General features: G+C 38.2%; 5 protein-coding genes across 5 annotated transcripts; 2 read left to right on the top strand and 3 right to left on the bottom strand.

Moving 5' to 3' along the window:
- Positions 1 to 779: 779 nt before the first annotated feature.
- RO3G_16585 (uncharacterized protein) lies at positions 780 to 2,972 on the bottom strand (the record flags this gene model as incomplete). Its single annotated transcript, XM_067671169.1, has 4 exons — positions 780 to 840; positions 896 to 1,873; positions 1,923 to 2,088; positions 2,144 to 2,972. 4 exons carry the CDS (start codon positions 2,970 to 2,972, stop codon positions 780 to 782), a joined length of 2,034 nt encoding a protein of 677 aa, XP_067527270.1.
- A 1,907-nt stretch (positions 2,973 to 4,879) lies between these two features.
- On the top strand, positions 4,880 to 5,620 carry RO3G_16586 (uncharacterized protein; the record flags this gene model as incomplete). The annotated part of the gene is made up of 4 exons (XM_067671170.1): positions 4,880 to 5,014; positions 5,072 to 5,169; positions 5,235 to 5,352; positions 5,396 to 5,620. 4 exons carry the CDS (start codon positions 4,880 to 4,882, stop codon positions 5,618 to 5,620), a joined length of 576 nt encoding a protein of 191 aa, XP_067527271.1.
- A 453-nt stretch (positions 5,621 to 6,073) lies between these two features.
- On the bottom strand, positions 6,074 to 6,358 carry RO3G_16587 (plasma membrane proteolipid 3; the record flags this gene model as incomplete). The annotated part of the gene is made up of 3 exons (XM_067671171.1): positions 6,074 to 6,105; positions 6,159 to 6,260; positions 6,319 to 6,358. The coding sequence occupies 3 exons, from the start codon at positions 6,356 to 6,358 to the stop codon at positions 6,074 to 6,076; spliced, it is 174 nt and encodes a 57-aa protein (XP_067527272.1).
- A 2,716-nt stretch (positions 6,359 to 9,074) lies between these two features.
- RO3G_16588 (uncharacterized protein) lies at positions 9,075 to 9,732 on the bottom strand (the record flags this gene model as incomplete). The annotated part of the gene is made up of 3 exons (XM_067671172.1): positions 9,075 to 9,177; positions 9,229 to 9,308; positions 9,361 to 9,732. The coding sequence occupies 3 exons, from the start codon at positions 9,730 to 9,732 to the stop codon at positions 9,075 to 9,077; spliced, it is 555 nt and encodes a 184-aa protein (XP_067527273.1).
- Positions 9,733 to 10,058: 326 nt separating this feature from the next.
- Positions 10,059 to 11,457, top strand: RO3G_16589 (uncharacterized protein; the record flags this gene model as incomplete). The annotated part of the gene is made up of 6 exons (XM_067671173.1): positions 10,059 to 10,118; positions 10,174 to 10,207; positions 10,260 to 10,584; positions 10,633 to 10,817; positions 10,935 to 11,071; positions 11,260 to 11,457. 6 exons carry the CDS (start codon positions 10,059 to 10,061, stop codon positions 11,455 to 11,457), a joined length of 939 nt encoding a protein of 312 aa, XP_067527274.1.
- Positions 11,458 to 11,927: the final 470 nt, after the last annotated feature.

Genomic DNA, 11,927 nt, shown 5'->3' on the forward strand with positions numbered 1-11,927 from the left:
TCTCAAATAAACTCAATTTCAACCTATAACTGCCTTCCATACGAACTGATAAATCAGGAAATACAAAAAACCCAGCGTCTGTATTGTCAATATCTTTTAAATGGTAAAGTGACGAAACAACCGACCCTGTTGTACTTCTCGTTTTACCATCCCTTAATAAATGAAGTTCTTCATCGAGATCGGCTGCCATTAAAGACGCATACATGAAATAATAAGGGTTTTGTAAATATCTACAGTTCTTGTTAATTCTCTCTACTATAAATGAGTATTTGTTTTTTACGTCTTGTCATTAGGTGGAAGGCTGGGATCCATCACTTGGAATTGGACGATCGCTAATTGAAGGCATTTGATTAAAAATAATGGTTTTAGTCGCTCTTACATCTGATAGCTGAATATGTATTTACGTGGTGGGTCGATAGGTCTTCTATCGGCTACATCATAGTATTATTACGCACAGTCCGTTGTTGTTATTTGTTTTTTTTTTTTTTTCTTCTTATACCTTTTTCTCCTATACCGCACATGCGTGATTGTTTTGGCTGTTGTCGAATTGTTAAATGGTATTTACTATTTAGCAATTTTAGATTCACTTGCAAAATTCTTTCTTTCTCAATTTACATTTCATTTCTATTTTCTCTTCTTTGTGGAACAGGGGCAAAATGGTAAGAAACTGTTTCGTCCAGGAGTTATTATATTTAGGTTTTAAAAAAAAAAAAAAAAAAAAAAAAAAAAAAAAAAAAAAAAAAGAGAGCTAAAAAAGGACTTGAAAAATAAACTTTTTTTTATAGATTTAATAAACCTGACTCCTTCAATCGCCTAGCAATTGTATCTTCACCACGTTCCCTATTTATAAAAAAAAAGGAGTTGAGTCAAACTTCCTGATTTTTGCTTCCGTTACCTTGGTTCTAGCTTTAAACTCAAATTATACAATTCTTCTTCATCACGACTTGATTGTAAATGAGTCTTTATAAATTCTTGAATGTCAGGCACAACTGTCAACAAGTAATGAGTCGACTGATACTGTTGAAGATCAAGAATGACTTCGGCCGTTTTGGTTCGTTTGGCAAAATTGATCAATTGAGAAGACCCCTTTAAGAAATTGGCATTGCCATCTTCAATAAAAGTCAAGTCTTGAAGATAAATACCCAGAAACGGAATACAAGGTGGATTCACACGACGGATCATTTCACGATACTCATTAAAGTTTCGCTGGGCACCCATCAATCGACGGATGAGATGAAGGCTTTGGAGCGACCGTGCGTTGATCAGTTCCCAGGTTCGCTTCAATCGACCGATGGAGCCATTATCAAAAGCGGAGAGAATGGCCATGCAGGTATTGTAATTGTTGAGCAACCGGCACTTTTCTGCCACACAAATCCAGTATTTCAAGACGGCCGCTCGCTTTTTGACTTCCTCCCTTGTCAAGATGGAATCCGTCACCCAGGCAGTGACCTGGTTCGAATGCTCAATCAGGGCCTTGATGTTGGCCGCAATGTGCATCTCGCAATCGGGCTTTCCCCAGTTCTTGTCAAGGCATTCGACTGGCTTGATGCGGTTGTACAGTCGAAAATCCATAATGGTCATTTGTCTTGCGAGTTCTTGAGGATCCAATTCGAGTAGCTGGATACGTTTGAGGTTCTTGGGTAAGATGGGCTCAGGCATGTCCTCTGTGCGGATATTGAGTTTCATCTTTCGGATTTGACCAGAATCCTCAGAGAGCATTCGCTTCTTGATGAGCTTGGTGAGTTGATCGGCACCGAATGTCATTGAGTTGGCTATCACTTGGTCTGTGAATTGACTGAGGACCGGTAAAAAGGTTCGGTCTCCTTCTTCATTACAATAAGTCTCTAACCAGGACTTTATCACATTAAATACTCTATAGTAAAAAGAATGAGTTAACTAAATAAATATCTGTGTATATTTACCTTAGGCGAACCAATTTTAATTTTTTCTCCTTCCACGTTTCTATTTCATCATTTGTTAGACCCTCAGGTGGTGCCATTTGATATCTTTTGAAAAGTTCATTAAATAATTCCTCAGTAGTACAGAAGGATCGATAGGTTAATAGAAAAGTAACATTAAATTTAGCATCTACAGTTGAATAAGATTTTTTTTTCTTTGTTTGAATGCAGCAAATCCAACTTACCGAGTTGATCGTGCTTCGTCAGACGTTGTACGAGGCCGTGTAACGTACCACATTTGACACCACCTTCCGTATTAAGCACCAGTTCATTTGAACACACCTCAGCAGATAAAAACCAAGAGGCCTCTCCTGTTCGAGGATCTTCATCAAGGGTTCTTGTCGTTCTAGAATCCTCAGCCTGTTCAGAGGATTCATGGGTGCCTTGTTCATGGACCGTTTGGGCGATCTGATGATACGCTTCTTCTATCTCAGTCGCATGAACTGCATTTTGAAGCCGCATCAAGAGGTGTCCTACATCCACCGTATCCCTAATTGCCTGACTCAGTACACGGATATGTCTTGATCTCAATCTGGCCAGTGTCTCGTCCAGATTACCCTCCTCCAGTAAGGGTGCACAGGCTTCCTTGAGATAAATCATCAACACATTCAGGACGCTTCGCCAATCGATTGCCACCGGTTGAATCTCCACCTCTTCTGCTCGCATCATGAACTGGCGTGCGGCCAACTCAACTTCCTCTGCATCGCTGACCACCTTGCTGACCGTTTCCCTCAAACTGGCCGTTTTGGCTGTCAGGGTCAATTGGTCCACAGCAGCAAGCAAGATCTGATGCAAGTCCCATAACGCTCTGTGGTCTGGAATATTCATCATCTGTCGAACACATTCAATTACTCCATTGACATCTTGACTCAAGTTGTCTCGTTTTTCTAATCTTGCGGATTCTTTTAAGGTCTGAACACTCTGGGATAGCATGATGGATAGAGTGGACCATACGTTGGATTCTTGTCTATGAAAGAAGGGCGATGAAGGAGGTGAATCAGGTTGCGAATTCATCTTTGCATTAATAAGTGTTAAAGTATAAAGTGATTCTTTTTTTATATATATACCAAGAGACCAGTATCAGGATCAATTAATTCTAACTCCCAAGTTGCTTCTTTTGTCCTTGTATTATAGTAGTAATATCTTCCTTCGGTTGTTATCTTTCGTACCCAATCAGGTGGTAACTATTAAAATGTTTAGAATTAAAACGCAATTGTAAGATAATAACAAAACCTTGTCTTCATCATCATCTGATAGACGATGTTCAATTGAATAACTGTTATCTTCTGGTGGAAGAAAATAACTCATTTCTTGTGTCCTTGTATTATAATAATATTGGTCTGACCCATCTTCAGTTGTTTGAAGAATCCAATCAGATATTGTACTATGCCTTGAAGATTGAATAGGCTAAAATAAATAGACATGTAAGATTATTCTTTCTTGATTAACAAAACTCTACTTGTGTAATGATCTCGACATGATTGCTTGGAAACCAACCTATTTTATTTCCACACCTATAAACTCCTCTCCTTTTTTAATTTTACATGTAATTTCTTTACATATGCACACTTTACCAGCCGACCCACCAGCCTGAATCTAATTGTAGACATACATCGATAATATCGTCTTCTTTAAAAGAAATTGATGAAGGATCGCTTGGCTTATAATTATATAAAGCTCGAACTTGACATATCGTTCGTCTCGTCATAGATAAAAACAAAGAAAAAAAAGGAGAAAAGAAATGAGGGGAAAGGATAAAGGAAAGATTCAAGTGTAGAAAAAAAAAAAGAATGAGTGAGAAAGGAGAGGAAAATGAATAAAAAGATACTTGCGGATACAACATATAAAATTCTTTCTTTATATCAAAGGAGTTCGTGTTACAATCAAAGGAGTCTTAATTGGGGATTGCTGTTGAAAAACGTTCATGCGATTTTTGCGTGGCAAAGCAATAGAGTGGCAAGTTTGCTTGTTCAATTCACATTGTTGTTTTCTCTTTTTGTATAGAGCAATATTCATCAGAAATCGTGAGAAAAGAGAAAGAGAGAGGAGGAAGAAAAGGAGAGAGAAAGAGAGAGAAAGAGAGAGAAAGAAAGAGAGAGAAAGAAAGAGAGAGAAAGAAAGAGAGAGAGAGAGTAGGTTAGAATCATAGCGAACATGCTGTATCTTCATTCTTCCAAAAGCACTTGGTTTTATCGGTTCTTTAGATTTGAGGAATAAACAGCTTTTTGCCCAAATTAAAATTTACTTTCAACTTGATGCATTTACACTTTTTTTTTTTTTCCAGCTGTTAAAGTATCATAACATGACTATATCACAAGGAGATGTAAGTCAGGGTTAAATACGCCTCAATTGCTATGATGAATCATGCTAGAGTGTGATACGGATCCTTTTGAATTGAAATCATGTACTAAAGCTAATGAACAAAGGAGAAATGAACTTTAAGTCTCAGGTTTCCTAGCAAAGGGTTTATGAAAAGAAGAACAATGAAATACGCAATTGAATAAGGGCATTTTTTTTAATAATTAAAAAAGAGGTATTACTTTGTTGTTAGGATACCTAAGAAAAAGGAGAAAAAGACATCTTTTTAATTACCTGCTATGGACTTCACATTGATTTTTCTCTCCGTATTTTGCATTGGACTAAATCAAAGAGAAACTGTGACTGATGATAACACATGAATTAATTCTTTCACTTTCTAAATGAAGGAACGTATCAATCCATTGTCCTTGATTATTTCTGTAAAAGAAAGGTTTTTTCATTTCAATGCTTTTCTAGTACGCAGTAAATGTCAATTATGATGGGCCCGTGACGCATTTGTTTCGAATCTAAGCAATAAAGAAGGTCACATTGAAATGCGAAAATGACAGGTGCGCGTTTTTATTTTTTTATTTTTTCTCTTCTTTTCTTTACACTTGAAAAAAATGGAAAAAGAATCACTCCAATTGTCATCATGTCAGCAGTGGAAAGTTGCTTTTATTCATGCTTTTGCTTCTACTTTTAATCCTCAACAAACCATTGCTCCTTCATTTTTTAAATTACCAGAATTCACACCTAATGTAACACCATAGATGAGGCTCTCTTTCGTGTTTTTAATCCATATTTATATTAAATAGCAATTAGAAGCAGAGATTCAAAAAGAAGACAGCGAACTTGTACATAACATCATTTGTTCTTGCCTTGGAAATATATTTAATCGAAAAAATCCAATAGAGTAAAGTATGTCAGCTATTCATCTATATAGTTCAATATCCACTAATATATACGTATGTATATCAGGTCATATACTAAATCACTTCAAGATGTTGTGAGTGAAAAGATGAAGACATTGGATATAGACCTTGATAAAAATCCGCTGAGGGATCAAAAGTTTAATACATTATCAGTAGATTTGAAGGTATAAATGAATCTCGATAGATTAAATGCTTATTCATTATTAGCTATTGCTGTTGTATTCTATGATTGAGTGGCAATTACAAGATAGCCAGGCTGTTCGATATATCATTGATTATTGCAATACAACAACGCGTAAAAATCAACGTAATCCTATCAAATCCTCTCCTATTGGCGCTGACAAGCAAAAGAATACCTATTGGCAATTTGGTGAATCATCTTGCTTGTGGAAAGAAACAGCCAATAAAAAGAATTGGGAAAAAGGTAGATAGACATGCGTGTGAAGAGGATATAACTTTATTAATTGCAATATGTATGTAGTCTGTAAAGATAAGCAAGAGCTGGAAGCATTTGTAGATCAAATATCGTCTTCTACAAATCGAGCAGAAAAAGCATTATCAAAATACATTATTGAATACGTCTATCCTTTAGCAGAGAAAGAAGAGAGAAAGAAGGCGAAATTAGAAAGGGAGGAATGGAAGAGATTGAATCCAATAGAACCAGCTGAAACAAGAACTTATACAAGGAAAAGAGAAAGAGTGAATTATAATTATGATAATTTTTATGAAACGGATGATTCTGATGAATATCTCGAATCTTCTTCTTCTCCTCCGCCCCTGAAGAAGCCTACACGATCCAGCAGTAGATTAAATAATATAGAATAAAGATAGGAGGATTTATTAAATAATTAAATGCTGTACATTTGATTGTATTTATGTGTCTTGTTAATATTTTAGAATGATATAAACAGCATGAACTATAATAAAAAGTGTTATAGATCTATATTACATACATTAAAAAGGGACTTACTGATACCAGGGATATAACCAAGACAAGTTAGAGCAATGTTAATTAATAAATCACAAGTACATCCTCTCTCAAACAAGACACCCAGTGGTGGAAGAATAATAGCTAAAAACAAAATGAATGAATACAGTGTACACAACCAATGTTACAAATTAATTCATACCAAATAAAAGTTTACAAATATCACTGCAAGTAAAAGCCATGGTGTATAATAGTCTGACAGCAATAGGATAAAAAGGAAATATGTGCTCTTTTTATATCTTCTTTTGTTTAAGGAACGTCATGAAATCGCCCTTATCTAAAAATAGACTGAAAAGCATACCAAGCGTTTATCCGTCTTGTCTTTATTTTATGTGATTAAAATTTCATTTTTATAAAGCCAAGTGTGTATTAAATAAATTGCACCTTCTTTCTCTTATATTCAATCGATATTCTCTTCTTTTTTTTCACAAATAAAAGAAACGCGTAGCATAAACGGAAAATTTACGCTTTTATTGATTGTAAATTATGACGTTATGATCATGTGTAAATATCTTTTTAGAAATCTTATTGTTCTCCTATTACATTATAACAAAAGGAGAAAAATTACTACATGCACTGTCATTCGCTCCTATGATATCCATAAAGTATCTCGTATGATGTAAACCATTCGTAAAAAGGGAAGCTTAAAAGTATACAAGTAAAACAAAGACGAAATAATTAAAAGCAACAAGGCAAAAAAGATATTTGTTGAATAACAGTAAAGACACTGCAACACAAGCTTCAAATAACAGTTCACTGTCTTTATCTTTGCTCAAATAAACCGGTATCAACAAGAACTCTAAAATTACAGATAATAACAGAAGCATTCATGCTCAATTATTTCCGAAAGACTTCAGCGACCGTCAGCAGCTCACTCGAGCTATCAAGTTAATAAAAGCTAACTGGCTCTCGATGGATCTTGGAAACTGAAGGCTGCCGATTTCAACCATGATGTGAATCGCATGGCGATCAAGCAAGGTTAGGTTATTGCTAGAAGCCAAAAAAAAAAAAATGAACACGGATCGAATGGACAGCATGTGTTGACAGGAAAATGAAACCGAACGTCACCCGAAGCCCTAAAGAAGCCCTCAATAGACTTTTGTCAAGCTGTTTTTTTTTTTTTTTTTAAAAGAGAGACCATCTTGGCAAATCCAAGCAAAGCTTCTTTTTATCGCAGGTCTGTGTTTAGCAATTTTCACCTTGCCGCTTTCTACGTTTTCTTGGTGATCAGACTGGCTCAGCAGAATGACAGCGTCTGATCTTGCTCCAACATGGGTTGCTTGTTCGTCACGACCTGATCAGAGCCCGTAAGGAGAGTGATGGCCGAGATGAAGGATAAGCTTCGGATTTCGGTTTGGCTCGTACTGAATCTTTGTGTCCATTTGAACCTTGAAAGTAAATGAATCCTATTTGCACTTGAATGATACGTGTCTACGAATGATCTCTCCTCCGCAGCTATTTTTCAAGTGATCACTTGGCAGGGGCTTTTCGTCCTACCTGACTTTTTCCTAGTCAAACCCCGGTAACCTCCATCGGTTCATCTAGGGACTTTGGTCATGGAAAAAAAAAAAAAAAGTCGCAACGGTCAGCCTGGGTTCTACAGGACGATCACTAGTATGGCTTATCAAGAGAAGAGCTTGCTAGTTTGATGAGGCTTAAAGACATCTTTTTAAACAGGGCACGTTGCTTTTCATACAGATCAACTCACTCAGATCGTTCTAATGACCGACCTTCTCTTGATCAAAGAAATGGACGTCACTCTTAAAACCCAAATGGCTGCTTCTTCACTCAACGTAAGCAAACACGGATGCATTGACACAATTTCCTCACGCTGTCAAGCAAGGATCGTTTACGTCCTTCAGACTTGTTAAAGTACCCAAGTGAGCACCTTGTTTCTTCTTGATCAAATGTGCATTCTTGCCAGACTTCAACAAGAGGTCAAAGGAATAGTAAATAAGAATGTGAGACAAAAAGAAGTCTCACAAGTGACTTTAATGAATGTAGGATCATGTTGGTTACAGATGGGGATGAATGGTAAAGATATAGTTCGGTAGCACTTGAAGCCTCAACAGCCCTGCAAAGACATCCATGCTTTTTCTCTCGCAGACACACGTTTTCAGTAAAGCATCAAGACCTCATCCCCTCCCTTTTTCGAAATGTTAAGTCTTTATCAATAAACATTTTTATGAGTAACATTTGGGCTTTTGATGAATACAAAATAAATTTTATTTTCTATAGTTTTTAAAAAACACTTACCAAGAGTATTCCTTTATAACTCTCTTTCTCTTTCACATATTCCCATTTTCTCTCTCTCTCTCTCTCTCTTTTTCTCATTCTATACTCGTTTTTCTCTTAATATTCTACTCTTATACATCGTACAGTGAATCTACATCTTTGTGATTGTTTTTTTTTTCGACATCCGTTGTATAATAAACAAGAGGAGAATTCAATGCAAAATAGATCTTTTGTGATAAATCCATATCATCCACACAAATATCGTCAAAAAAAGATTTTTTTTTTTTTTAGAAAAAAAAAAAGCAAAAGAAAATCCACGCGTTATTTTATATATATATTTTTTTTTCGGAAACAAATGAATCAAATGGCACTCAAAACTACTCCCTTTTTAACGACGATAAGGTTCAGGTGAGTCGCGTCTATATCCACGAGATTCCATAGGAGGGGGTGGAGGTGGGGCTGCATCTAGAGTGTATGTGTGTCAGCTAGATTGTTTTCCGACTTTATTCCAAAACTTACAAGGATTGCTCATGCCTCTGTCACGATGATCATCCAAAGGTGGAGGTTGTGAACGTCTAGGGGGACGGTGTTGTTCTTTCTTTGAAAGTCCAATATCCCTTCAATTAGGTGAGTCTTTTGTTTTTTTAAAAAAAAAACTTTTTCTTACCAATCCAATCTCAAACGACGACCTTCGACACTGAATCCATCAAACTTTTCAAATGCATCTTCAGCATCACGACGTTCTTCAAATTCAACAAACGCAAAACTATACAATTCACATGAGCGGATGCCACACGGTTTCAAAACGAATGATTACCCTTTGTTCTTGTTGGTGACAGTATCCAGTGGGACAGTGATTGATTTCAAACGACCATAACGTTCAAACATGGTAGCAACCTAACGCAGAAGGTTAAGATGGATCCCCTTTCTCTATTTTTTTTTTTTATACATCGCGTTCGACAAAGTCATAAGGAAGATTGCCAGCATAAATCGTGGTTGAATTCTTTCTTTCCTGTTCCGAGCCTCTTTCCACCGGTCTTCTGGGTCTTGACTTGGGAGGATATCTTCCGTAGCGGTCATAACGATCATATCGGTCATAACGATCATAGCGGTCGTATCGGTCATCCCGATAATAGTCACGACGTGGATAGTCGTAACGGTCTCGAGGATAACGATCGTCATCACGATAAGAACGTTCATAGTATCGACCGCCTGAAGGTGAACGTCGACGGGGAGAATAAGAACGATCGCGTCCGGGGGATCGACGAGGGGCTGAAGACGAAGGGTTGCTGGGTGGTGGTGGAGGAGGGTAGTCGTCCATGGCGTTGGATGGAGGTGGTGATAAATCACTCATGTGTGTGAGAAAAAGGAGGGATGGAAAATGAGGTGGACGCTAAAAAAAAAGCCACACATGCGTCATCAGTGAATAAGAGGTGTGAAACATAGCCTAGTGGAGCTTCAATCTCTTGCCTCCCCTCTCTCTCTCTTATTTTTTTTTCTCCGTGCTGCAAGCCAAATGGAGTAAAAGCCAAAGGGTTTCCAAAAGAGGAATATTGTTCCGATTAGTTTTTTATTTTACACACGACTATAAAAGACGGTTTGTTTTTTAGTTTTTTTTTCCCACTCTTCTTCTTCTTTATGCACACCATGTCACTTGGTCAAGAAAACACTTCCTTTGTCCTTCAAAAAATCAATGAAATTTCATTTGTAAAGCCTTTTGATGCATAAAAGAAAGAGAGCGTTTTCTGATGTTTACAATTAGGAATCCAGACCGATACCTACACCTGGTCCAGGAGGTAAGTGAATGCATCCCTAGCGTTGGGTACGGCTGATTGACACCGTTGGTAGAGGTCATTGTGAACATTCGAGCCACTGGCATTTGCGGTTCCGACGTTCACTACTGGACACACGGCCGCATCGGCCACTTTGTGTGTGAGAAGCCGATGGTTTTAGGACACGAATCTTCAGGCGTGGTGGTGTCCGTGGCAGACGACGTGACCTCTCTCAAGGTAGGGGATCGTGTCGCTCTCGAACCCGGTGTGCCCTGTCGTGTTTGTGACATGTGCAAATTGGGCGTGTATAATCTCTGTCCCGACATGGCCTTTGCTGCCACGCCTCCTTATGATGGCACGCTGTGCAACTATTATAAGCATGCTGCTGATTTCTGCTACAAGTAAAAGCGAGAGACATGTGTTTATCAGTACTGATGTGCCCCCTATAGATTACCTGATCATGTTTCGCTTGAGGAAGGCGCCTTGATCGAACCGCTGTCCGTAGGCATTCACGCGTCAAGAAGAGGTGGTGTCAAACTGGGTGACCGCGTGTTTGTGTTTGGTGCTGGACCCGTGGGTCTTTTGACGGCTGCTGCTGCCAAGGCAGCGGGTGCATCTCACGTCACGATCGCAGGTATAAATAAAAAAAAAAATAAAAAGAGACAGAGGCCAACCAAGAGAGTAGATAGAGATCCTGCCAGGTTGGCTTTTGCTAAAGAATATTGTGCGGATGAAACCATCCATCTGACAGGCGCACGTCGATTGGATCAAGACAGTAATGATTTTGCTAAAGAAGAAGCCGAAAAGATCACTTCATCTGGATTTCAACCTGTTCGGGTTGTGTTTGATTGTACAGGGGCCGAGGTGTGTGTTCAGATGGCTGTCTATGTAAGTGAGAAGGAAAGCGAGAGATGGATGGATATTGATGACGTGTTAGCTTGTTAAAAACAGTGGATGTATCGTGCTGGTGGGCATGGGTGCCTCTGTTCAATCTCTTTCGGTAGCCGATATATCCGCTCGAGAGGTGGACGTGAGGGGTGTCATGCGATATTGTCACGTAAGTCATTCATGTTTAGCTGTGGACCGTTGTATCTCACATGCGATTATCACAGACATACCCAACCGCTGTCGAAATGCTCAGTTCAGGAAAAATTGACTTGAAACGATTGATCACACACAGATATCCATTTAAAGATGCACTTGAAGCATTCAAACATGTGAAAGAAGGAAGAGAAGGAACGGTCAAGGTGGTGATCATGAATGAGGCACAATAGAAAAGAGTTTAAATAAAAATAAATTGTTTTGGTTTACGTTCAATTCCTTTGGCTCAGAAAGAAACCTTGAGAGAACAAAGAGGAGGGTCTGCTGCTAAAAAAAAGGGACGACGGTGAAATGAAAGACTATCATTTCAATCAATCGAATGATCCCAACAGAATACTGTATGGATGCCATGTTCATTATAAAATAGCATCTGACGTCAAGTATAAATCTGATAAACTTTTTCTTTTTTTACGACCTTTTCCGAAACCCCTGCATCGAAAAGTGGCAAGACTTTTTTCATTCCCCCCAACTCCCCAAAGAAAGGCGAACATGGTGTGATGTCTCAATGAGATAGATACGCGGGCTTTTTGGTATCTCATCCAAAAGCACTCCACCTTTCTCTTTCCATTTTTGTCGCACTGGCTACAGATTTTTATTGATTTTGTGGGGCAACGTTGGACAAAATAAGCTGGGAAAACACAGG

This window comes from Rhizopus delemar, genomic scaffold (genome assembly GCF_000149305.1).
Source record: "Rhizopus delemar RA 99-880 supercont3.21 genomic scaffold, whole genome shotgun sequence".
NCBI lineage: Eukaryota > Fungi > Mucoromycota > Mucoromycetes > Mucorales > Rhizopodaceae > Rhizopus > Rhizopus delemar.